Source organism: Macrotis lagotis, chromosome 3, assembly GCF_037893015.1.
Source record: "Macrotis lagotis isolate mMagLag1 chromosome 3, bilby.v1.9.chrom.fasta, whole genome shotgun sequence".
NCBI lineage: Eukaryota > Metazoa > Chordata > Mammalia > Peramelemorphia > Peramelidae > Macrotis > Macrotis lagotis.
In genome coordinates this window covers 283,890,212-283,913,582 of record NC_133660.1, presented here as the reverse complement: position 1 = coordinate 283,913,582, position 23,371 = coordinate 283,890,212, and the positions used below count along the sequence as shown (strand labels likewise).

At 53.0% G+C, this 23,371-nt stretch overlaps 1 protein-coding gene across 1 annotated transcript; it reads right to left on the bottom strand.

Moving 5' to 3' along the window:
* Positions 1 to 381: 381 nt before the first annotated feature.
* Positions 382 to 21,878, bottom strand: EHD1 (EH domain containing 1). Its single transcript, XM_074231135.1, has 6 exons — positions 21,768 to 21,878; positions 19,708 to 20,134; positions 15,480 to 15,577; positions 3,804 to 4,216; positions 2,681 to 2,845; positions 382 to 2,314 (listed from the first exon to the last, which is right to left on the bottom strand). Exons 1-6 carry the CDS (start codon positions 21,784 to 21,786, stop codon positions 1,790 to 1,792), a joined length of 1,647 nt encoding a protein of 548 aa, XP_074087236.1. The 5' UTR covers positions 21,787 to 21,878; the 3' UTR covers positions 382 to 1,789.
* Between the last annotated feature and the right edge of the window lie 1,493 nt (positions 21,879 to 23,371).

The following is a 23,371-nucleotide window of genomic DNA, read 5'->3' as shown; positions in this document are numbered from 1 at the left end:
TAAGGGCCCAACACAGGGTAGGACTTGCCATGTCTCCCTGGGGATCCCTCCCCCTCCCCCCAAGGCCATGGGGGGAGCAGGTCACCATCTCTAGTTAAGGCCATGGGGGAGCCAGGCCACCCTCCCTCCACCTAAGACCATGGGGAGAAGCAGGCTGCCATCTCCCTAAGCCCACGGGGAGCCAGGCTATCCTCCCTCCATCTAAGGCCACTGAGAGCCAAGCTGGGTTGGAGTGCAGAGGCCATTCTACCCCCTCTCCTCTTAAGTGGATTCAATAGGAGGCTGGCCTGTAAAACAGATTCCTGGCCCCCAGCATTTCAGCAAGGGAAAAAACAGCGGAAGAGGTCAAGAGCATCCAGTGTGGTCACAGAGATCTGCAAATAATCACTACCAAACAGCTTGGGCACTATTTTTACTTTTTTTTTAATGCATGAAAAACATTTTTTTTTTCAGGTTTTCCACATGTGAGTATAAATAAGACCCTTTTATGAGAGATAAGTATCCTCCCCCCACCCCAGTCTTCACCCACACCTAAGCCCTTATGAATGAGGAGGCCAGCTCAGTTGGAGGTGACTGGATCTGGCAGGAGGCAGGCAAAGGCAGAGAATCCCCTGAAGCCCAACCTGGACAGGGTCTCGGGAGCCCAGGACCGCTGTGGTCACCCCATTGAAGCTCGCAAGGCCCTGATCCTAGGGGCACAGGAGGGGAGGGGCCTCAGTAGCAGACAGAACCAGGTCAACTGCTCCCTTGGTCCACCCACCAAACAGGGAGAGCAGACCAGGCCTCCCCCTCAGTCACTGCAGTGCAGATGGCTGGTGCATCCTCTCTCATACCCCCAAGGAGCAGACTCTTGGGACCCCAAGGGGAGGCCCTCAAGACTGCCAGACCAGAGTAGCCTCCACAGCTGTTCTCTTAAAGGTTGGTGGAAAGGGAGTCGAGAACAGAGTTGTTCTCAAGTGGCTAGAAACTTCTCAGAATTGGAAGTTAATTAAAAAAAAAAAACATTAGTTGGTTTTCTTTGATAGACATAACCCATGGGGGCTTCCAAGGGGGGGGGCGGGGAATGGAAGCCCCTGAAGCATCTAAGCTGGTGTGATCCAGGTGAAGTCTCAGAAGGGGAAAAAATTGACAGGGCCTGAGTGGTGGGGACAGTGCTGGAGACAAGGTGTGGGTGAAGGCACGAGTACCACAAACTGAGACGGAGGGCAGCTGGCTCAGCATCGCTCCAATTCCTGACCAGTGTGCAGATGGACTTCAGATGCCCAAGGTCTGCTACCTGGGACAGGCCCCCTCCATCCCTGTATCTCCCCAGGGATCATGGCTGGCCTAGGGGAGACCAACAACCCAGGAAAGGATGGGGGGGCTACTCCCATAGACCTGGGGTCTGGCTCTTTGGGTACATTGTCTAGACAGCCAGCAGGAGGGAAGCTGCAGGGTCTCTTCTGTTGGACTTAATGGGGTTGGGGCGGAGGGGCAGACACAGGGGAGATAGGGAACAAGAAAGAATACTGCCTCTAACTTCATATATTAAAAATATCCATAGTTCTTGTGCACAAAATTCCAGCGTTGACAAGTGCTGCCCCTGTCTCCCCACCAGGCTTGGAATAATTTTGTTTTAAATGGTGGTTTTCCTTTTCAAGAGCTGCAAAACCCATCTGTTAGGTCTTTACGGAACAGACACGGCAAGGGAGCGCTGAGAATGGGATCCCCTCCCCCTGACCTTCTGATGCACCTGGGGACCCTTGAGGGGTGAACAGGGCCACGCTCCCTCAGCAGGGCAGAGACAGCATCACTCATGCCTCCGTTTGGAGGGAGGTACCAGATGTGGGGGCAGGTCAGCAGGAAGCTCGTGCCCTTCCAGCTTGACCTTGATCAAGTGGTTGGCCAAGGCAAACTCCTCATCGTCCAGCAGCCCATCTTTGTCCACATCAGCCAGTTTCCAGATCTTCCCCAGGACTGTGTTGGGCAACTTGGACTTCACCATCTCTTTCTTGGCATTGGCACCGGTAATCTTGCCATTGACAGGAGATAGGGTGTAGAAGATCTCATCGTAGGTGGGCTTGTCCTTACCTACCACCCACTCCACATCGTCGATGCCCTCTCCAGCACCTTCTCCGTAGCCATGGCCAAAGGGCCCATTCATGGTGCCATCAAAGGCACCACCCTTCACAGCTTGTGAGGGCATGAGGGCCTCCTCCTGGCGTACCATCACCATCAAGCGAGCGATGTCTTTGGACAACATGTCATCCACAGTGTCCAGGAGCTTGGGCTTCAGGGTCTGGAATTTGCTGAAGTCCTGAGTCTGCAGCAATTCCTGCAGAAAAACGAGAATGAGGCTTGGCAGGGACGTACCACAAATGTGGAGCCAACCACGGGGATGCCATGGTCTGAATCCAAAACCACTTTGTTCGGACCACAGGGACTCCCAAGACCAGTTCTGCCCCTGCCAGAGGCATGCCACTCTCTATTCATTAGCTAAAACAAATGGAAGGAAGGGAGAAACCTAGGGCCATAATGGATGGGTCAGCCTGTGCCATGCTGAGCCTAGCCGGGTTGTGGAGCTTGCTCCTGAGGCAGGGTTCCCTTTGCCACGGCACCAAGTCAGGGCTTAGATAGGAGTCTCTGGGACCTCAGGGTTTGGAGCCACCAAGCCTGTGGCATCCCCTCCATGCAGACCTACCTGCATCTTCCGAAGATTTGGGAAATCCCCGGGAGAGATCTGATGCTCCCGCTCGATCTTCTGGTAGATGTCTCCCAAGTTGCTGACCAGCTCTTTCTTTTTGCTCTCTTTCCCAAACACGTTGGGCATCTCCTTTTTGAGGGAGCTGATGATGTATGCATGGACCTAAGACACAGGAACACAGTCAACATCCCCATGGGGCCGCAGACCAGGTCGCCACTTGTGTCAGACCCCAGGGCAAGGCACAGTTAATGAGAGACAATGGGTCAAGTCACCAGGGCTAGAGATGAGGAGACATGGACAATCTGGAATGCCTGGGAAGACCAGATGAGTCAAAGCTCCGTGGGTGGGAGGAATCCCTTAGCTGGTTTCACCCTGGCCTTAATCCCTCCACTTGGGCTTTCTGCCATGAAGAAGGCAGACTCATTCGCGTACAGGCACGCCCGGCAGAGACAAAGCCATGTCCTCCCAGGACTGCCCAGCACCTAGATGGCTTAGTCTTTGTCTTGCCAAACAATGACCTGGGCCAGACCGAGCAGGTCTGTGTTCCTCCCGCTGACTGTGGCTGGCCAATAGGATGGGTGTCACCTGGGTGGTGGGGCAGTTTGGCTTAAGAGTAACCTCAGGCCAGGCTCTGCCGCCTACAGGCCACAGGGGGAATGGATTCGAGTTTAGGGGTCCTCGAAAGGTCATAGGCTTCAACCAGGTCAAAATGGTCCTAGGTCTGGGTCCATGACAGCCCTGAAGACCCTTCTCACAGATGCCTGGGACCCCAAATTAACTTCCTCTCCTTATCTAGCAAAGGGAATGAAAAGCTGTGTCCCCTACCCTAGATGGTCCAGTCTGTCCTTCAGCCCTTCCTTCTGACTGTGAGGTGACTTGAGCCACGTGTCCTTTCTGTCCCCCCCCTGCCCCTCAGCTGATAACTTACACCAAGTAACTAATCTCCATCCAAGCGGACACTCATTAAAAGGGTCACCACTTAGGGCTAGTGCCAACTTTCTACACAATTACAGACACAACCCCGACTCGTCATGGCACCCATCTGTGAAAAGTGCCAAGTAGGGTCTGGTGCCCCAGTTCTTGGGTCTCAGCCTCCCCCCTGGGTCCTCCCTGAGCCTACCTTGGCTAGCCGGGCTCGCTTGATCAGGTCATTGAGCTTCCTGAGAGCAGCATTTCTGGGCAGAGACTGAATGTCCTTGAAGAGATCCTGTTCCTCAGCTTCAAAGAGTTTCCTGTTGTCTGGGATGAGGAGGGGGTGGGACCAGAAAGAGCCAATGTAGACCCTCACCACCTCAGGGGTGTTGATGATCTTGCCCAGGGACCACATAAGGGCCCCGTAGACACGCATCAGCTGCTGCGTCTCAATCTGGTCGGCCTTGTTCAGCACCACACGAATCTTATCTTCGTGGTTCTTCAAAGCCTTGATCACCTCAGAGAACTCATCTGAGATGTCCAGCTTGTGGGCATCAAAGAGCAGGATGATGCGGTCTACGCGCTCAGCAAACCACTCGAGGACAGCTGCAAAGTCATAACCTGGGCAAGGAAATGCAAGGGGTGGGTAGGCGTCAAAAACCTGGACAGGGGGAGGCTAGGTGGCATAGTGGATAAAGCATCGGCCTTGAAATCAGGAGTACCTGGGTTCAAATCCAGTCTCAAACACTTAATAATTACCTAGCTGTGTGGCCTTGGGCAAGCCACTTAACCCTGTTTGCCTTGCAAAAACCTAAAAAAAAAAAAAAAAACAACCCAGACAGGAGGCATCTGGAGTCACAGCTGGCAAACTGACAGAGCCAACAAGCCACCAGAGGAGGGTATGTGGGATGGGGAGCGCACTGGGACAATGACTTACACAAAAGCAGGTGGGGCCAGAGCTTTCCTCCTAGGCTTATGCCTCCAAGAGGCCACTGACACTCAGAGGGGCTGAGATTTAGGAGCCAAGTAGATGCCCCTCAACTGGAAACTGGCTGAACACAGAGGCTCAGGGCAATGAGGTCATTGGAAGGAACCGTGCAGAGAAGCAGGCAGGGCCAGGAACACAACCCATGGAAAAAGCAAGCCGACAGAAGTGCCTCCAAAAGACCCCCTTCCGCCCCCCCCCCCCACATAATGGCTGGTATTGCCAGACTTTTTCAGTATAGAAATCCGTTTTGCCTCCACATACCCACACCACACACACACACACACACACACACACACCCTTCTTTTTCTGAGTTTACAAAGGACAGCTCTGCTCTCTGGGAGATGGGGAAGGAAGATTGAGAAACCAAGGCAATGGAAAAAAGAATCAATATTTAGGAGACCCCACCCCTGCCCCGACCCTTTGAATGACTGTGGCCAAGTCAGTCCCTTCCCTCAGTTTCCTCTTCTATAAAACAGAAGAGCAATAGGGTCAGAGCTGGAGCTGGAGGACCCTGGTCTCCAAGGCCTCTGATGCTGCCCAGCTCTCAGACTTCCAACCACCCAACTCCAGGGATCCATCCTCCAGCCACCCGCCCCCCAAACCCTCTGGAACAAGGCTCCCACGAGACGCTACATAGAATGCTAGCTCTGCAAACACAGCAACTCCTAAGTCCTAGGGTTCATGGGGGACAGAGTCTTCAGGGGACTCCCCCTCCCCAACTCTTCAATTCCAGCTTAAAGGAGCAGCCCCTGAAACCCACCCCCAGAAACATGCCTCAGCCTCTTCCTCTTTAAGGGATGAGCAGAAAGACGGCTTGAAAAGAATCCTGACCTTGGACTCTGCCAACAACAGCCGAGTGACTCCCACTAGCCCTCTGGGGTGATGCGGAGACACCTGAGAAGCAAGAGACCCCCAAGAAGGGCAGCAATTCCTACCCTGGCCGGCCAGTCAGAGAACCCCGAGGAGGCTCACTGGCTCTATCCAAGGCAACACCCAGCATACTGTGGGTGTTTTTAGAGCCCTTATCAGGGCCAGTGCTGAGCCCAGCTGCTGAGACCCCCTCTGTCCTTTAATGCGAGTTATCCTGGAATATAGTATTCCGACTGCCTTATCTTTTAAAATTTGTGAACAATTTCAACAAATGGGGTGTGGGGGAGACCACTCATGGAGTAAGGCCAAAGGGCACACAGTTGAGGCTTTCTCAAGGAACAGGCTTCTTCCTTGCCCTCCTCTCCAGCCTCCTGGGGCCACAAAGCCAGCTGGGATGACCCTGGACAAACCAGAAAGTCTCCGCCCTCGAGCCCTGGGGGCACAGACCTGGTAGAACTAAGTGGGCCCCAAGGGGCTGCAGGGAGCAGAGTTTTCAACCAACACTGAGAGAGAGAAGAGAGGAATGGGGGTGAAGGCTCATTGAGAGCAGCAGCTATGGGCACACCAAGGCCTGCATTTGTTGACACGAAAGCTGAGCCCCTGTCACAGAACCAGGTGGGACCTCTGCCCCCCCCCCCCCAATGACTCTGCCCTGCCAAGGGCTAAGCAGGTTGGACCCAAGTCAAGTGGGCCAGGCCAGAAGTGTTGGCGCCGCATCACAAGTTTCTAAGATAAACAGTTAACACAAGATGTGTCTAAAGAATAAGACTGGGGGGAACACCCGCCTCTTCAGCCAGGCCCCCTAGGAAACAGTTTTCAGTAAGGGGGTCAAAGGGCAAGAGTGTTCATGGGGAAGCCACCCACCCTGCAGCCTGCAGCCTCCACCCTCTGTGATGAGGGGGCTGTGGCGGCCAGGTTCTGCTGGCTCTTTCTGGAACTAAATCTGCCTGTTCTTCCTTCTTCCCTCCTCCTTCTACAAGACACAAAGCTGAAGCCCTACTCCCCCATCTGAACCCCTCATCTGGATACCCCTACACCTAACACACATGAGGTGCCTAAAAAAGGCTGTTGTTTGTGTAGGTGAGGTACTGGGAGAGCGAGATCCTGGGCAAGATGAGCTCAGGAGGGCAGGGGCTAGTCTGCCACAGGCCGAGAAGAGAGTGAGGCTGGGGGCAATGAATGACCACCAAGTCCAAGTCCTCAAAAAGTTGGATCCTGAAGAAGGCTGTGGGGTGGGGGTGGGGGGCAGAAACACTGTTCACCAGGCATTTTATGGCCAAGGGTGGCCAGGCCTCAGATCAGCTAGGAAGATCCTCCTGTCTCCAGAGGGGTTCAGCTTCAGTCTGGAGGAAGGACAACCAAGAGACGCAACCCAGTTCTGGAACTGACCCCTCCTCACCCCTTTCAGTCTGGTCCTGAGCCCTCGGCCAGGCAAGAAGCAAAGGAAGGACCTGGGCAGGTGAGAGAGACAGACAGAGAACAGATGGGCAGAGAGAGAAAGACAGACAGACAGACAGACACAGAGAGACAAGAGTTAAAATCAGAGACAGCTGAGAGAGAGAAATCTTCGAGAGCAAGAGCCAACCCTGAACCTCCAGACTAACTCTACTTCAAGGGGCCAAGGAGACCTCTGAAAACTAGATAAGCCCCCCGGGGTAGCCTGGATGGCTGGCCAGAAGGGACAGCCAGGGCTGAATCTCAGAAGAGGATGGCCTTGTGAGGAGTGGCCAGTCCTGCTGGACCTGGAGCCCAGAAGACCAGTCCTGACAAATAAGCCTGGAGAAGTGGGCCAGGGCCAGGAGTGGGGAGCCAAGCAGCACCTGAGAACCACTCTGGCCCATGTCCAGTAAGCAGCTCCCCTCCTCAGGTAGGTGGGGGTGCCACAGTTATTAAATAGATAGAAATTTATCAACATGTGGCAGAGAGCTGCATCCAATTCTGAGGCCAGGGATGTTCAGGAGCCCAGGCCTCCTGTGGTAGGCAGGGTTTCATGGTCCCTAGGAAAGACAAGGCCACCAGAAGGGCTTGTCGCCCAGACACATGGGGTCAGGTTCAGTAACAAAGGATGGCCATATCTGCTCAACTTGAATGACAGACACTACACCAAACAGGACAGGACTCCAGGGGCCCAAATAGGAAGTTGTGGTTTGTTTGGTTACATCGAAAATGGTTTCTTTCAACAGTTGTTTGCCAGAATGCTGCCGTTGGCTATGCTTTACTCAGACATAGTAGAAGAGACATGGCTGATACCTGATCCTTCTGCAGAGAAGCCAAGTGGGAAGAGAAGGCCCGGCCAAGAACAGGTGAGAGCAGCCCAATGCTGTGGATGACAGGCTGCGGCTGGGGCATTGTGTGAGGGGGGCCACCACTGTGGGGAGGAACTGGAACTGTTCTCATCTCTGCCCCCCTTACCGTCTTGCTTCCCAGCATCTGGGTCTGGCCCCAGGACCCACAGGGAGGACAGGCAAGGTCGAGGCTCCCCTCCTCCAACCCCAATGTGGCCAGGACATGAAACAATAGGAAGTTTCCTGCCATTCAAGGAGAGTAGGCCTGGCCATTTCTCCTGACCAGGAACATGCATGTCCAGCTCACGCCCAGGCCTGGGAGGCTCGAAGGAAGACAGGACTAAGATGGGACCTCCAATAGGGTGGGCTCAGGGATCCAAGTGGATGCAGCAGCTGACCTGTGCCTGAAGGAGAGGCTACCTTGCATCCAAATGGACCCTGGGGACTCTTCTGTACTGAAGAGTTGCGCCGCCACGGCATAGCCATCCTGGCCAGCCTATTTCCCATGGCAAGGGTGCTTCCAATCATCTGAGAGCCCCGAGGTCCCAAATGCCAATAACCAAGGAGCAGAGATGGTCAGGAGAATGGCATGAGAGGAAATGTTTGAGAAGAGGAGCAGGAGCTCATCTGCAAGAGGATGAGCCCAAGGTCCAAGGAGTTGTCCTCCCCAAGGGCTGCCAGGGCCCAGTCGGCCAGCCGTCAGGTCCCTGCAGCCCAAGTCTTCCTTGGGGCACCTGTGGACCAGGCTGTCACCCAAGAGACAAATGCCCATCTCCAAATCCCAGTGGTGTCAGATGCTCCGAGGGCCCTCACGTCGAGGCTTTCCTCTGAAGGGCAGTTTCCGGACAAAGCTCCAGCACACGGGTGCTTGGCTATAGCAACTCACACATCTATTTAAAGGTGGGGACACGAGATCCAAGGCTCTTCCTGACCCCTTCCTGTGGGTTTTCCCTGAGGTGGTCCAGACCAGGTACTTCCCTAGCCCTCCCGCTCAAGGACATGATGTTCCCATTCTAAACAAGGGCTTTCACTCATTTCACTTGGTAATGACAGAACCAGAGTCCCAGGCTCTGCTTCCTGGGGGCCTTCTATAGAGCCTCCTCCTGCCGTGGGTGATACCTCAAGATCGACAACATGACTGGGCCAGCTTCTCTGCCCCTGCCCCCATCACTCCTATCCTCTGGGCTCAGGGGGCAGCTCCTTCAAGTATCCTTCAGATATCCTTGGCGACACATTCAACGATGGTGGAGCTAAACCACTGAACAGATGGGAAACCTGAGGTCATCATTGCCAGGACTGGAAAGGATCCCAAGGGTCACTGATCCCAATCCCTTCATCTCGGAGCCATGCTAGCCTCCTCTGCCATCACTCCTCCCCACGAAGGGGAAGCTCTGGACGCCAGCCCTGAAGCAAGGTAGCTCAGGGAACCAGGTTGGGATGACTGTGCATCCGAGGACGCCCAGGCCCCAGCAGCTCTCTCACCTCCAACGTGAAGCTGCCCCCACCAAGGCTTTGTTCTGCACGGCATCCTGGTGGCTCTGGGCCGGGGGCAGCCTCCACCTTATCTGGTGGAGCAGTACTTCCTGCCTACATTGCTGGCTACCCTGAACCGGCAGATCTAGGGTGGAGGGAGGCTCCTGATTAGCAGGGCCAGCACCCCCCCCACCCCCCAGCCCCAATGTAGCCAGGGCTCTGAGGGCCAGACCGGAGATGTTGTTCCCAGGGAACAAGGTAGAAATACCAGAGTTCAGCCACGCACCAGGCTCTCATTGGAGGGACCTCTGGGAGGGAAACACCTGCTCTCCCATCCCGGGGAGGGGCCATTTGGCCAAATGCAAACACCAGCAGCTCTGGGGGGAGATTAGTCAGCAAAGGGAGGGGGGCTGGGCCACAGATATGGGAACTATTCATCTTGTTCTCGTTTCCTGTTGGGGGATCGAGGAGCAGAACAAAAGGAAGGGTCCCAGCATGGCCCACCCAAACATGAGGGTCTGCTCAGTGGCCTGCCCCTCCAGGGAAGCAGGGCTCTGGCTTCTTGGCAGAGTCTGTGTCATTTTCTTAGTAAGCCGATCACACTGGCAGCAAATAGGGATGTTTTGTCTCCTTTGCCTAAGTTTATGCTTTAATTTGTCAGTCTTATTGCTAATGCAAACAGCAGGGAAAGGAAGCCTTCCTGCCGCATTCCTTTTATTTATGGGAAAGGCTTCCCATTTTTTTTTCCCCATGGTGAATAATGCTAGCATTTGGTTTTTGATTTACTTTTTTACCACATTAGAAATAGTCTTCCCTATTAAACCCACTAGAGAGCACAGGAATAAAGGGAGTTTTCCTTAAAACAACGAGCAGTATCATCACTAAGCATTATATAAGTAATGGGAATAAGCTAGACGCACTCCCGATAAGGTCAGGGTGAATCGGGGATGCATCACTACTATTATTCGATATTGTATTAGAAAGGTGAGCTTTGGCAGTAAGAAAAAGAAACTGAAGGAATTAGAACTGGCAACAGAGAAACAAAACTCTCATTCTTTGCAGATGACATGATGGACTACTTCAATCCTAGAAAACTATTTGAAATAATGAGCAACTTCAGCAAAATTGCAGGATATAAAATAAACTTAAGTCAATCATTAACAGTTCTACATACTAGCCACAAAGCATAGCAGCAAGAGAAGGAAAGAGAATTCCCATTTAAAGTAATATAGACAACATAAAATACTTGGACTTCTACCTGCCGAGATGGACTCAAAAACTCTGAGAAAATAATAACAAAATACAAATCAGATCAAAATTAACTGGACAAATGTCAATTGCTCAGAGTAGGCTGAGCAATTTTAATAAAAAATGACAATTCTACCGAAATTAAAAGACTAGTTCAATGCCACACTAATCAAACTACCAAAAAATTAAAGAGCTAGAAAAAATAGTAGCAAAAATTCATATGGAGGAACAAAAGGTCAAGAATACAAGGGAATTGATGAAAAAACAAATGTAAAAGAAGATGGGCTAGCCATACCAGATCTAAAACTTTATTATAAAGCAGCAGTCACTCAAAACTGTCTGGTACTGGCTAAGAAATAGAGTAGTGGATGAGCAGAATAGATTAGGCACAAAAGAAATAGTAGAAAATGATTATTGTAATCTAGTGTTTTAGAAATCCAAAGATTCCAGTTTCTGGGATAAGAACTTACTCTTTTAAAAAACTGCTGGGGAACTACTGGCAAAAACTGTTGGCATGGCAGAACCTAGGTCTAAACTAGCATCTTACACCTTATATCAAGATTAAGGTCAAAATGGGCACAGGATTTAGACATAAAAGATGATACTAGAAGTCAGTTAGGAGAACAAGGAATAGTTTGATCTGCCAGATCTCCATAGATCTGGGGAGCAGAAAGAGAACTTTATAAAATGCAAAATGGATAATTTTGATTACATTTAAGTTTTTGCATACATAAAACCAATGCAACCAAGATTAAAAGAAATGCAATAAGTTGGGAAACTTTACACAGCAAGTGTTTTTGATAAAGGACTCATTTCTAAAATTTATAGAGAACTGAGTCAAATATGTAGGAATACAAATCATCCTTCAATTAATAAATGGTCAAATGATATGAACAGGCAGTTCTCAGATGAAGAAATTAAAGCTACTTATATTCATATGAAAAAATATTCTAAATCATTATTAGAGAAAGGCAAACAAAAACTCTGAGATAACACCCACCACCCTCACACCTATTAGACTGGCTGATAGCAAAAGAGAAAAATGCTCAATGTTGGAGACATGGGAAAACTGGAACAGTAATACACCATTGGTGGAGTTGCGAACTGATCCAACCTTTCTGGAGAGTAATTTGGAATTATGCCAAAAGGGCAATAATAATGTGCATCCCCTTTGATCCTACGCTACCACTCCTAAGTCTGTAATCCAAAGAAATCACAAGAAAGGATAAAAAACCCACATGTACAAAAATATTTGCCACAAAAACATGTGGCAAAGAATTGGAAATTGAGGGGATGTCTATCCACTGGGGAATAGCAGAACAAACTGGTGCAAGTATGTGATAGAACACTATAAGAAATAATGAGGGATGGCATTTCAGAAAAGCCCAGAAAGACTCACTTGAGCTGATGCTGAGCGAGGTGACCAGAACCAGAACTGAACAGCAACACTGGGCAATGGTCAACTATGATACACTTGCTCATCTCAGCAGCATAATAATCAAAGACAATTCTAAAGGACTTGTGATAGCAAATACCATCTGCATCTAGAGAAGGAATTGTGGAGTCTGAATGCAAACCAAAGCTTACTAGTTTCAATTTTTAAAATTTGTTTTGTTTTATGGTTTTTCTTTTTTGTTCTTATTTTTCCTTCACAACATGATTAATATGGAAATAGGTTTAACATAGCTATACATGTATATCCTATATTAGACTGTTCTTTGTCACAGGGAGGAGGAAGGGATAAAAATGTGAAACTCAAAACCTTGCCAAAAAAAATGTAGTTGGAAAAAATAATTAAAAAAAAAAAGCTTTCCCATGCCTATGCATCACAGGGTTTTGTTTTTTATTTTTAATACACTTTATATTCTTTGGTTTTCCCATGAATTTCCTGAACACAGGGATAATTCTTAGGGCAGCTAGGTGGCAAAGTGGACTGAATACTGGCCTGGGAGTCAGGAGGATGGGAGTTCAAATCTGATCTCGGACACTCACTAGCTAGCCGAGCCACTGCCCCCGATGGCCTTGCCTCCCAGGCCATCTCCAGTCGTCCTGATTCATATTGGTCACTGGACCCAAAAGGCTCCGGAGGAGAAAGTGAGGCTGGAGATTCAGTCCAACATCCCCCCCCAACCCCAATCCAATTCATGTGCTTGTCATGGTATCACCTCCCTGATGTTGTGGTCTTCTTTGAGAAAGAAGGACATAACATTAATTTTTAGGGAAACTATGCCTAATCTTTGCAAGTCTGCCCTCTAAACTAGCTAAGAAGTCTTGAGGGCCTTTGTCCTGACTTTGAAGAAGCACTGACATTAATGATTCCACAGTAATTGCTTAAATCCTATTTTGTGAAAAAGATGAAGAGACATAAGCTTCAAGTACTCTCATTAGAGCAGCCAATGCCCCCTCCTATCCTCTTGGAAGAAGTGGCAGAATCTAGGCATGGAGAAGCACCACTGCATATGGGGGTCACCCCTCAAGCTGTGCCTTTGTTTGAAAGGAGAGTAACACAACTGGGAAATGAAGAAAACAAAAAGAAAAGATCCTTTTCAAGGAGGGGGCTCACTCTTTGCCTACGTCTAGTAGGGGGTCTGCAGACAGACCTAAGGACATGTAAGGAGAAATAACAGGGCTGGATGCCATGGCTCAGGAGGCTTCAAAGGGCCACAGCTTAGGCCTCCAAGTAGAGAGGAGGTGGCAGTATTCCAAGAGATAAGAGGAAGGGTAGCTGGAGCCTTGGGAATCTCCAGGAATAAATGAGGGACCACCTGCTGCAGGGCAGGATTTTCTTATCAAGGACTATGGGGACAAATTCATTTCAGTCTACTTGTGCCCCATGTCTCTCACCAAGCAACCCAAGACCTGGCTCAACCTCCATTTCACTTGACATAATCTTTGCCCCCAGAGCAGGCAGGTATTTTCAGTTTCTGGGTTATTGGGCTAGCCAGGCTGGGAAGGCGCTACCCTCCAGGGGCAGACCCACTCCACTCCCAAGTCCTCTCCCCCCAAGTCTGCCAGCACCTGACAGAGCCAGACCCCAAGGACATGCCACACAGACAAGCACTGCCACATCAGTACTCATGCCACCTCAAGAGCAGGAAAAGTGTTGCTGGTATCAATTTTGGCAAAGAACCCAGGACAAACTAGGGGACTCTTGGCCCTTACTGGCTGGACTCTGCCATAGTGACATGCTGGAAGCCAACCCAACGTCCATTTCTGGAGGCTCCCAGAGATGCTGCCTAGTGCCCACTGACCCTGCAACCTCTGTCCTTGCCAACACTGAACAGATGGTGTCCATTCTACTTGTGTGACCTTACACAGATTCTTCCCTCCATTTTCTTCTCTGTGAAAATAGGAGAGGGAGGAGGTTTCCAATCTCCAATCCTAGGAAGGCAAAGGCACTGCAGGAGAAGACCAAGCTGAGGATCACAGAGGCCCTCTGCCTTGGCGCGACCCTGGACCAAGTCAGGTTAACGAGAACACCACCATTGATGTGGGGCTGCCTCTGCCATTTCACGTCCCCTTGGGCTTCCCTGGGTAAAGACCCGGTCTTCCTCTGTTTCTCAGGCCCAGACCCATCCTTTTCCAGTGCACATCAAGAACAAAAGTTTGAGTCAAGGAGCTGACATACTGCCCAGAAATGAGGGTGCTTGTCCTTTGTTCTCAAAGAAGACCCTGACCTCAGGGAGGTGATGCCATGACAAGCACGTGAACTGAATTTGAGTGAGGGGGTCTATGCTAAGTTCCCAGTCTCACTCTCTCCTCCAAAGCTATCTGGGTCCAGTGGCAAGATATGGATCAAGATGACTGGAGATGAGCCTAGATGTGAGGGAAGTCAGGGTCTCGTGACCTGCCCAAGGTCACACAGTAAGTAAATGTCTGGATTTAAACTCCTGTCCTGACCATCCCCACCAAGGCAGTCCCTGAGATCTGCAGACTGGTAAGCCAGGGGAACTGGGTAGGCCTGGCAGTCAGGCAGTGATGGAAAACTCCCAGAAGCAGCTCAGCCCCAACTCATCCATCCCAGGGACCATTTTGGGGTCTGCCTGACCAAGTCCAGAAAGCCTCATCCCCCTTGGTGGTCAAGGGATCTGGGTGTGAACCCACCACAAGTGAAATCAAAGCCCTGCACCATCTCTTCAGTGAAACACAGAGGACCACTGGAATCCTGGGTCTAGGCTGCCCTTTGGCCCCCTCCCCTCAAAAGGGAAGAGAAAACACCTAATTGTGGGTTTCCCAATCTCAGACCTTCCATCTGCCTACAGGCAGTAGTCAGGAGGGGGCCCTGGCCACAGCAGGGACCCCAGACCAGGACCCAGGCAAGTCACTCAATCTGGGGGCCAGCTTCCTCATCCTGCAGATGAGGACAGTGACTCTAGAATGACAATGTCTATCAAGAGCTTTGCAAAACCTGAAAAAAGCTAAAACAAAGTAGGCATTCCTCACAGTCACACCAACCGAGCTAAAGTGCAAAAGAGAAAGTTGGACTGCACTGCCACAACCCCCCTGGTCTGCCATATAAGATACAGTTCTGCTAATGTCTCCATTTAGCTTCAGAAGAGATGAATTAAAAGAAATTCATTAATTAACAGTAAGGACCAGTAGTTTACGAGAGAATAATGGAGACAAATTAGAGCATTCTCTCAGGTGGCTGCTGGACCTTGTCTATCCCCAGATTCTTAGTTAAACAAGGATGACTCCCAACTCCTCCAAGGCCACAGCAAAGATGCTCCTCTGACCACTCCACCCCCATTTTGGCAAATGCCTCCCATGAATCCGATCACTACGGGGAGCTCCAGAGTTCATCGGGGCCTCAAAATCTGGGCAGTGGTCCTAACATCCTTCTCCTGGTCCTGCCCAGATGAGATCACCCATAAAACTCAGAATGCTGACTAGGAACTCAGCCTTGGCTGGGGACTTCCTTTGCAATCAGACAGCCCACTGTCTGGGTCGAGACCCTTGAGCAGCCCCGAGGGAGCTCACCTCTGGGCCAGGGTGGGGGCTGCCCCTCAACCCCCCTTACCTCTGCTGATGCGCTGTTTTTCTCCAGAGAGGATTCCCGGGGTGTCGATGATGCTGATACTCTCTAGGACAGGGTTGGGCAGCTGGGCACACATGAACCTAAACCAGATAAGACAAGAAACCGAGAGAGTGGAGCTGGCAACAGAGCCCCCAGATGAGGAAGGAGGAACCTGGGTTTCCTTCCAGAAACAGGCCAAGTGCCCCGCGAGGATGGTTCGGGAAAGGGAAGCCAGCAGTGCCCAGTGCTGCCCATGAAGCCAGCTCTCTGCTAGGACCCCCAGACCAAGCCAGCCTGCTCGTTCCTTGTCCCGTTCAAGAGTCCAACCTCAAAGCTGCTGACTCAGAAAAGGAAAGGGCACCGGCTGACAGGTCCCCATTTGCTTCAGAGGGGCCCTGGACCTTCCCTGAGCACTTTGGTCTCCCAGGGCTGGGCCGTCCTGGTCCTTCCAGGCTGCTGAGGCAAAGGGGGTGGATCTCAACAAACCTAAAGGGAAAGGGCTAAAGGGGGAGGAACCAAATTGGCAGCAGGCCCATCCCCCCACTTTAGCCCCAGACTAGGTCAGACCTCGGGTTCCCTGGTCTGTTGGAAGAAGAGCTCTTTCAAAAGAAGGCAGAACTTCAGGCCAAGTCATCACGAATGGTGATCCCACCACCCTGGGAATCTGGCCCCCTGGGCTCAAGGTCAGATCCAGCCCTCCAGGGACCCAAGGAGAGACTCCCCCACTTCTACTCTTCTAGGATTCCACATTCTTCCTGACTTCTGGGACCCTCCAAGGGTTAGCCAAGGTGTGACCCCAAACAGGGCAGAAATCACAACCTTTGCCTCATTGGCACTGAGCTCTAAGCAGTCACAGTGCATTGCACAACCACCCACATGCCAGGCCTACCGTGGGGAAGAGAAGCTCGTCCCTTCTGGTGCCTTAGTAATGAACGCCCCCAACAATCTGTGATGCAGGACTTTAGGGGAGGGGTGCCAGTCTATTATGCCAACACAAGCCACCCAAGGGTTTCATCTTTAGAGTGGCAGTTCCTGGAAGGAGGTAGGAAGTCCCTGTCACCCTTCAGAGGCTTTGAATGGAGAGAAGCAGCAGCTCCTATTTCATCATCCCCAGAGAAGGAGCCTCTGGGCATCATCATGGGCCCAGAACAAAGGTGGATGATAGGGAGAACCAAGTTTCAATGGAAACGGCAGAAAAGATCTGTGAAAGAGATCCCAGGCTTGGGCACACCCTCCTTGCCCCTGCAAATGTCCCTGGGTCAGCTTCTCAGAGCCCCTTCACTGGTCCTAACTTGGCAGTGCCCAACTTGTATCCTCGACAGACACCCCCTCCAGGGGAGACCAAATCTTCCCTCCCCTTTCAAAGAGCAGGAATCTGAGGCTCCCTTTGGTGTTAAGCACCCGTTAGCCCACACCCCAGCAGACCCACAAAAGAGCTGAGGAGTGAACAACAGCTAGCCAGGGAAGGCCAGGGCAAGCACAGCCAGACCTTGAGAGCAGCCTTGGACAAGCCCCCAGACCAAGGAGACCCAGGCTGTGCCCCAGAACCATAACAAGGACTCCTATCATTCCTAGGATGGCTCGAATCACCTCTGGTGTTGGGGACCCCCCCCAAGTTCTAGGTCTCAGGGCCTTGACACCCCTCAGGGGCCCCAAGTCCAGGGCTGTTCACCGCAGCCCTCTCTCCCAAGGCTGCAGTGGGCTGGGGGCCTCCATGACAGCTGGCCTCTCCGGGGTAAAGGAATGCGCTCACACTGGGCAGGGACATGGGGTCAAAAGTCATCTTCCTTTCTCAGCTCTCCGCTGACTCAAGCAGCAGGGAGCCAGTTGCCAGGGTTTGTAAAATGGATCCAGAGAGGAGTCAAGCTGGAGCCCTTCCCGACAGAAATGATCGGCTTATAGAAAGGAAGAAGGCCATCTTCCAGCCACCTCCACTCCTTCGTATGGGGGTCTTCAGGACAATGGGACACTAACAGCTAAAATGGGGGGGGGGGGTTCCTTCCCCTTAACCTTAGATGTTAGTTCAGAAAAAACTCCCAGTGTGTGGAGCAAGAAGGAGCTGAAACAAAGTTTCTGAAAAGCCTCAGTCTGTTTAAACGTGCCTCAAAAGAGGTCAAGGGGGAAAGAATGAATGAAATCTGAACAAGACAGAGTCTTGGCAGAGAGAATGCTGACAAGCGGATTAAGGGGGAGAGAAGGAAAAGAGACAGAAGAACAAAGTTCAGTCCAGAGCTGAACACTGGCTCAAGAGGTGGGGTTCTGCCTGCAGGGGGTGGGGTGGGGTGGGGGTGCTGCCAAATAATGCCAAGTAATCCATGGGCTCCAGAGTGAGTCTGCTCAGGAGGGGAGGGGACAAGGGGGTGCTAAGTGAGTCACCAAGGTCTCAGGAACAAAGGAAGGCAGAACTGGGGGGAGTCTGAAGCTTAGAACAACTGAGAGGGGCCTCCCAGCCCAGCAGGAGGCCCCTCCTAATGGCTCTAGAACCCACAAAGATCTCAGACCATAAGGGACAAGAGAGAGAAAGCACTGACCATCATCCCCACCATTCCCTGCCCCATAGGTCTGCCGCTCTGGAGAGTCCTCCCTCCCAAAGGCTCCTAACACCAGTTTGGCCTGAGGGCATCTCCCCAATTTTGTCCCCACCGGGAATAAGAGTGGGTAGGTCTATTTTAAAGGCCAGAAAGTGCCAAAATCGCTTCCTATCTCACAAGCTGTGTACATTACTAGAGGCATTTGGGTAAGCCAGACCTAAAAAAGGGCACGTTCCCCCAGACTCCTGCACCCCAAAAAGATCATGGAATGGGGTGGTGGGGTCTAGGGGGGCCCTGCAGAATATCAGCAAGACTTTTGGCCAGCACAAGAGGAATCAACCTGAGTGAAAAAATGGGGACAAATGGAGAGAAACTCTACACCTCTGGGGAAAGAGGGGAGGGTGTCAGCAGGGGGCAGCCCAAGAGATGGAACACAAGCAGGGTGGGGGAGCCGGGGCCCCTTTTAGGAGCTGCAGGGAGGCCTGAGTCTGAGAAACAGCAACAAGGAGAAGGGTACAGGGCCTTCCCTACTGAGGAAGGCCTGGAGGCAAAAGGAGGAACCTTGACACCAATTTAGACCGGGATCAATTGAGGTTCAAAGGCAGCATCTTCAGAAACACAAGTTCAATCTGGGCCCCACAATGCAGAGCTGGGTGACCCTGGAAGGCGATCTGCCCCATCTGTCTGCCTCAATTTTCTGATCTGTTACACAGGGATGATAATAACAGTGCCCGTCCTCCCCCAGGGTGGCGTTAGGATCAAATAAGGGAATACTTGTCAAGCTGAATCAGTATGATTAGTAGTCATTACAGGGGTGTGGGGGGTGTCTCAGGCTGCCACAAGTGGGGAGCAAATGAAAGGGAGGGGTCGAAGACTTGAGGAATGAACAGGGCCCCTTCTACTTCTATACCTGATCAAGCCCGGCTGGAGGGATGGGGAGGAGACCCTGTGGGGAAGGAGGACAGGAAAGAGGAAGGAACCTCTGATGGAGAGGGGTAGGGGTCCTCTGGGGGACCCCATCTCCCCACATCTTCCTCAAATCAGGGTACACCCCTGAGGCACTCCTCCTATCCCAAAGTGGGGCCAACTGAAGAGTCTGCCTTAGAGGGAGGAAGTTAAGTTAAGGCGCTGGTCGTGTGGGAAACTGTGTCACAACTTCACCTAACGTGAAGGCGATTCGCTGCCCAATGGGGCAGTCTGGGGGTCCCAGACGTCCCAAGGGGATGTTCTCACGAATTGGGGGATGCCTCCTGTGGGGAGAAATGATCCAAGGCCTGGGGAAGTGGGAAAGGGCCCCCCAGGCTGAGGAAGAGGCACTGAGGGGCTCAGAGCAGGGAGTGCCTCCGAGGCCTCCCCCCAGTGGGTGGGGTCCCCGAGACACCAAAGGGACAGAGGGGGCCCCGGGGAGTGAGAGGAGGGGCCGGAGTGTTTGTACTTTTGGTTTTTTAAAAGTTTCTCCTTTGGGCGTGGGGGGAGATGGGAGTCTGTCCCGGAATGTGTTGGGGGGGCTCCCCGAAGGGGAGGGGGCTGGGTCGCTGGGTGTGGCGGAGCCCCAGGGTCGGGGGGGGGGGCGTCCCGGCAGAAATGGGGCCGGGCTGGGGGACAGAGAGCCTGAATGGGAAGAAGAGAGGAAGCAGGGAGGGCAGGAGGGGGGCAGAGGTCAGGCACGAGGAAGTGGTCCCCCCTCCCCCCGGGCTCACCGGTTAAGGAAGGCGTTGCCGAAGGCGTTGAGCTTGCGGAAGGGCCGGCGCGGGTCCACCACCAGCGCGTTGCCCGGCACCACGCCCTCGGCCGCGCCGTGCATGACGGCGATGAAGGAGTCGGTGGTGGGCTCGGGCCCGATGCGCATGCCGGGGAAGTCCTGCTCGATGAGGTGGCGGATGAAGGTGGTCTTGCCCGTGCTGTACTGGCCCACCAGCAGCACCATGGGCTTGTTGTCGAAGTCGGCGTCCTCCAGCGCCGGCGAGTGGAAGTCGTGGAAGCGGTAGTGCTCCTCCAGCGGCAGCAGCTTCTGCGCGTACAGCTGCCGCAGCCCCTCGGCCACCGTCTGGAACAGCTCGGGCTCCTTCTTGCGCCGCGCGTCCTTGTTCACCCAGCTGAACATGGTGACGAGGCCGGCGGCCGCCGCTGCGCGGGGAAGCGGCCTCGTGAGGCGGCGGCGCGGCGGCCCCGGCCCGGCCCTCCCGCGCCCCCTCGGCTGCGCGCAGGCGCCCTCGCGCGCCCGCACTCCCGCTCCCGGCACGCACGCACGCACGCACGCCCGGCCCGCCCCGCCCCTGCCGCCGAATGAGAGCGCGGCCGCGCCGCCGCCGCCTTTATAGGCGGCCCCGAGCGGGGGGCGGAGCCGAGCGGCCCGCGTGCCCCGGGAGCCGCGGCGCCACGTCCTCCCCCGCCTCCCATTGGCCCGCGCCAAGTCTCGCGACGCCGTCTCCCCCGGCCGGCACCGCGGAGGCCGCCGAGGCCGCGGCGCCCAGGGCCTCGCCCACCCCCACGGCCTCTTCCTTTCGGTGCAGAGGGGGATGGGAGGGGAGTTGGCGGGCGCGCGTGCGCAGAAGAGGGAACAGCCCCCGGGCCGGAGCGCGGCCGGGGGCGGGGCCTGTCGAGCCCTCCCCCTCTCGGCCCCGCCCACCTCCCCCGGCCCACCCCCCCCGCGGGAGTCACGTGCCTCGGTCGGCCCCAAGTCCAGGGAGTCTGCGGGAGAGGGGGAGGGGAGCCCGGCCCATCCCCCCCGCCCCCCCACGAGGGGAGAGGGCCGGGCCGAGGGCCCCCCCGCGCCCCACTTCTCCGCCCGGGGCGGGGGGCGGAGCGGCCACCGGGGCTCCAGATGTGGGCCGAGCCCCCCGGAGACGCCCGTGGGAGGCGCGCCCCAGGTCACACAACTAGCAAATGCCTGAGGCTGGATTCGAACCCCGTCCTCCTGGCTCCAGGAGAAGGCGCCAGGGTGGCCCAGAGGCCCCTTCCTCATCCCCCCCACCGACCAAATGGATGAGCCTCAGTCCAACAAGAAGGGGGCAGGGACCATCAGGCCCCCACCAGCCAGGGTCCTGGTGAGCGGCCCAGGAGCTGCCCGCAGCGGGCACCCCCACAGGCCTCCAGCCCCCCCAGGCTCCTGGCCCGCTCTGCATCCCCTGAAAGCTCCAAATGCCCCATGGCAAAAGTACCCAAGATGCCCAGGGCCCTCTGGCCTCCCTCCATTTGAGCCTCTGGGCCTCCCCCCCACCTTTACCAGGTCCTCTCCTGGCCCCCAGAGAGAAGGGAAGACAGTGGGGTGGATGAGAAAGAACCAGAAAGGGGATGGGGATGGGGAGCTCAAGCCAGGGGTTCAAGGGAGAGGTGTACAGCAGGCGCTTAATGTGTGTGGAGTTCAACTGGGGGAAAGCAGAGAAAGCTGAGCTAGGTGGGGACGGGAGTTTTGAGCTCTCCAGGTCTGGGGCCTGGGGTGTGGGTGGGGGGATAGCAATGAAACCAGAGGGGCCAGAGAATCACAGACTGAAATGATTCAACAGGCAGGGGGTGCTTAATAATTGTTGAATGAATGAATGAATGAAGAATGGGCCTGCTTGGGAAAGGAGCCTGCTGAGTTTTGAGGAACTAGGTTTGGAAATTCCCTTCCTTAGTGTGGGGTGGAAGGAGAAGAGGTCTGGGGAAATAATCAAATTTCACAGGCTATCCGAAAGGTCGAGGAAATGGAGACCACTTCTGCTTTCTGCCCACCCCCACTCAGGCCCTCCATTGACTCTCCAACATAGGGGTCCCTTACCGGTTCCTGGTTCTTCCATTGTTCTGATGGTCCCACCACCATCCCCAGAATTGCATAACCCCGCATCAGCTGCCCCTGGGGTGGGCAGTGAGATGGGTTGGGGCCCAGGTAGAAGGTATGATGTCAGAGCCCTAGGAACAGGCATTGTTAGGTCAACAGAGGGGATGCTAGGCAATGGCTTCCTCTGGGCAAACAGAAGGAAGGGAAGATGGCCCAGAGCGGCACAGCAGCAAGTCCCCCCAATACTATTTCTTGCCCCTGTGGTGGGAGTAGGGACAAGAAGAATTCCTAGTTTAAGGAAGAGAGAAGGATTTTGGGAAAAAAGAGAACTGGAAGGAATATCCCAATGGGGGGGTGGAATTGGGTCAGAGAAAAAACATTCCAAGGGAATGTGATGATTGAATTAGGAGAAACTCGAGGCCAAGTGTTTGGGCTTGCTCCTTCATGACTGAGATAATCACAAAATAATCTTCCAAACACCCACCACCCAAAATGGTCTTCCTTGGCCTTGGGCAAGCCACTTAACCCCATTGCCTTGCAAAAAAACCTAAAAGGGAAAAAAAAGAAAAACCAAAATAGTCTTCCACTTGTCCACCACCCAAAATGGTCTTCCTATTGCCTACCACCCAAAATAGTATTTCTAATGTCTAGCACCCAAAACATCTTCATAATGCCCACCACCCAAAATGGTGTTTCTAATGCCCACCACCCAAAATGGTCTTCTTTGGCTTTGGGCAAGCCACTTAACCCCATTGCCTTGCAAAAAAAAACCTAAAAAAGGAAAAAAAAAAGAAAAAAAAAATAGTCTTCCTATTACCCATCACCCAAAATGGTCTTTTTAATGTCTACCACCCAAAACATCTTCATAATGCCCACCACCCAAAATGGTTTTTTCCAGTGGTCACCACCCAAAATGATCTTCCCCTTGTCCACCACTCAAAATGGTCTTCATGATTCCCACCACCCAAAATGGTCATCCTATTGCCCACCACCCAAAATGGTCTACTGCCCACCATCCAAAATAGTCTTTCTTATGTCCACCACCCAAAATGGTCATCCTATTGCCCACCACCCAAAATGGTCATCCTATTGCCCACCACACAAAATGTTCTTCTACTGCCCACTACCCAAAATGGTCTACTGCCCACCATCCAAAATAGTCTTTCTTATGTCCACCACCCAAAATGGTCTTCCTAGTGCCCCCCCCCGAAATTGACCAGATTACTACTCCTCTCAGAAAACTTCAGTGACTCTCTTTGGTCTCTATGTTAGTATACAAGCTGTCTGGCATTTAAAATCAGTTAATCAATAAACATTTATTAAATATTTGAGGAAATGAGGAACCTACATCAAGCTGATGAAGTAAGACATTCAGGAAATACTTTGTTTCAAACTCTGGTCTAAGTGTTAGGCCAAAAATGGACTTTCAGACCCCCCCCCCCAGGGATCTGGGGATCAACACCCAAAAAAGTATCCTTGGGGACTCCAGCACAGTAAGGGTTTGCCTGGCATGACTGCCACATATGGACATGAACTCGATGAAACCAAGACTATAGAGGAACAGAGACCAATGTGCTGTAGGACATGTCAAGGACCTGGGAGGG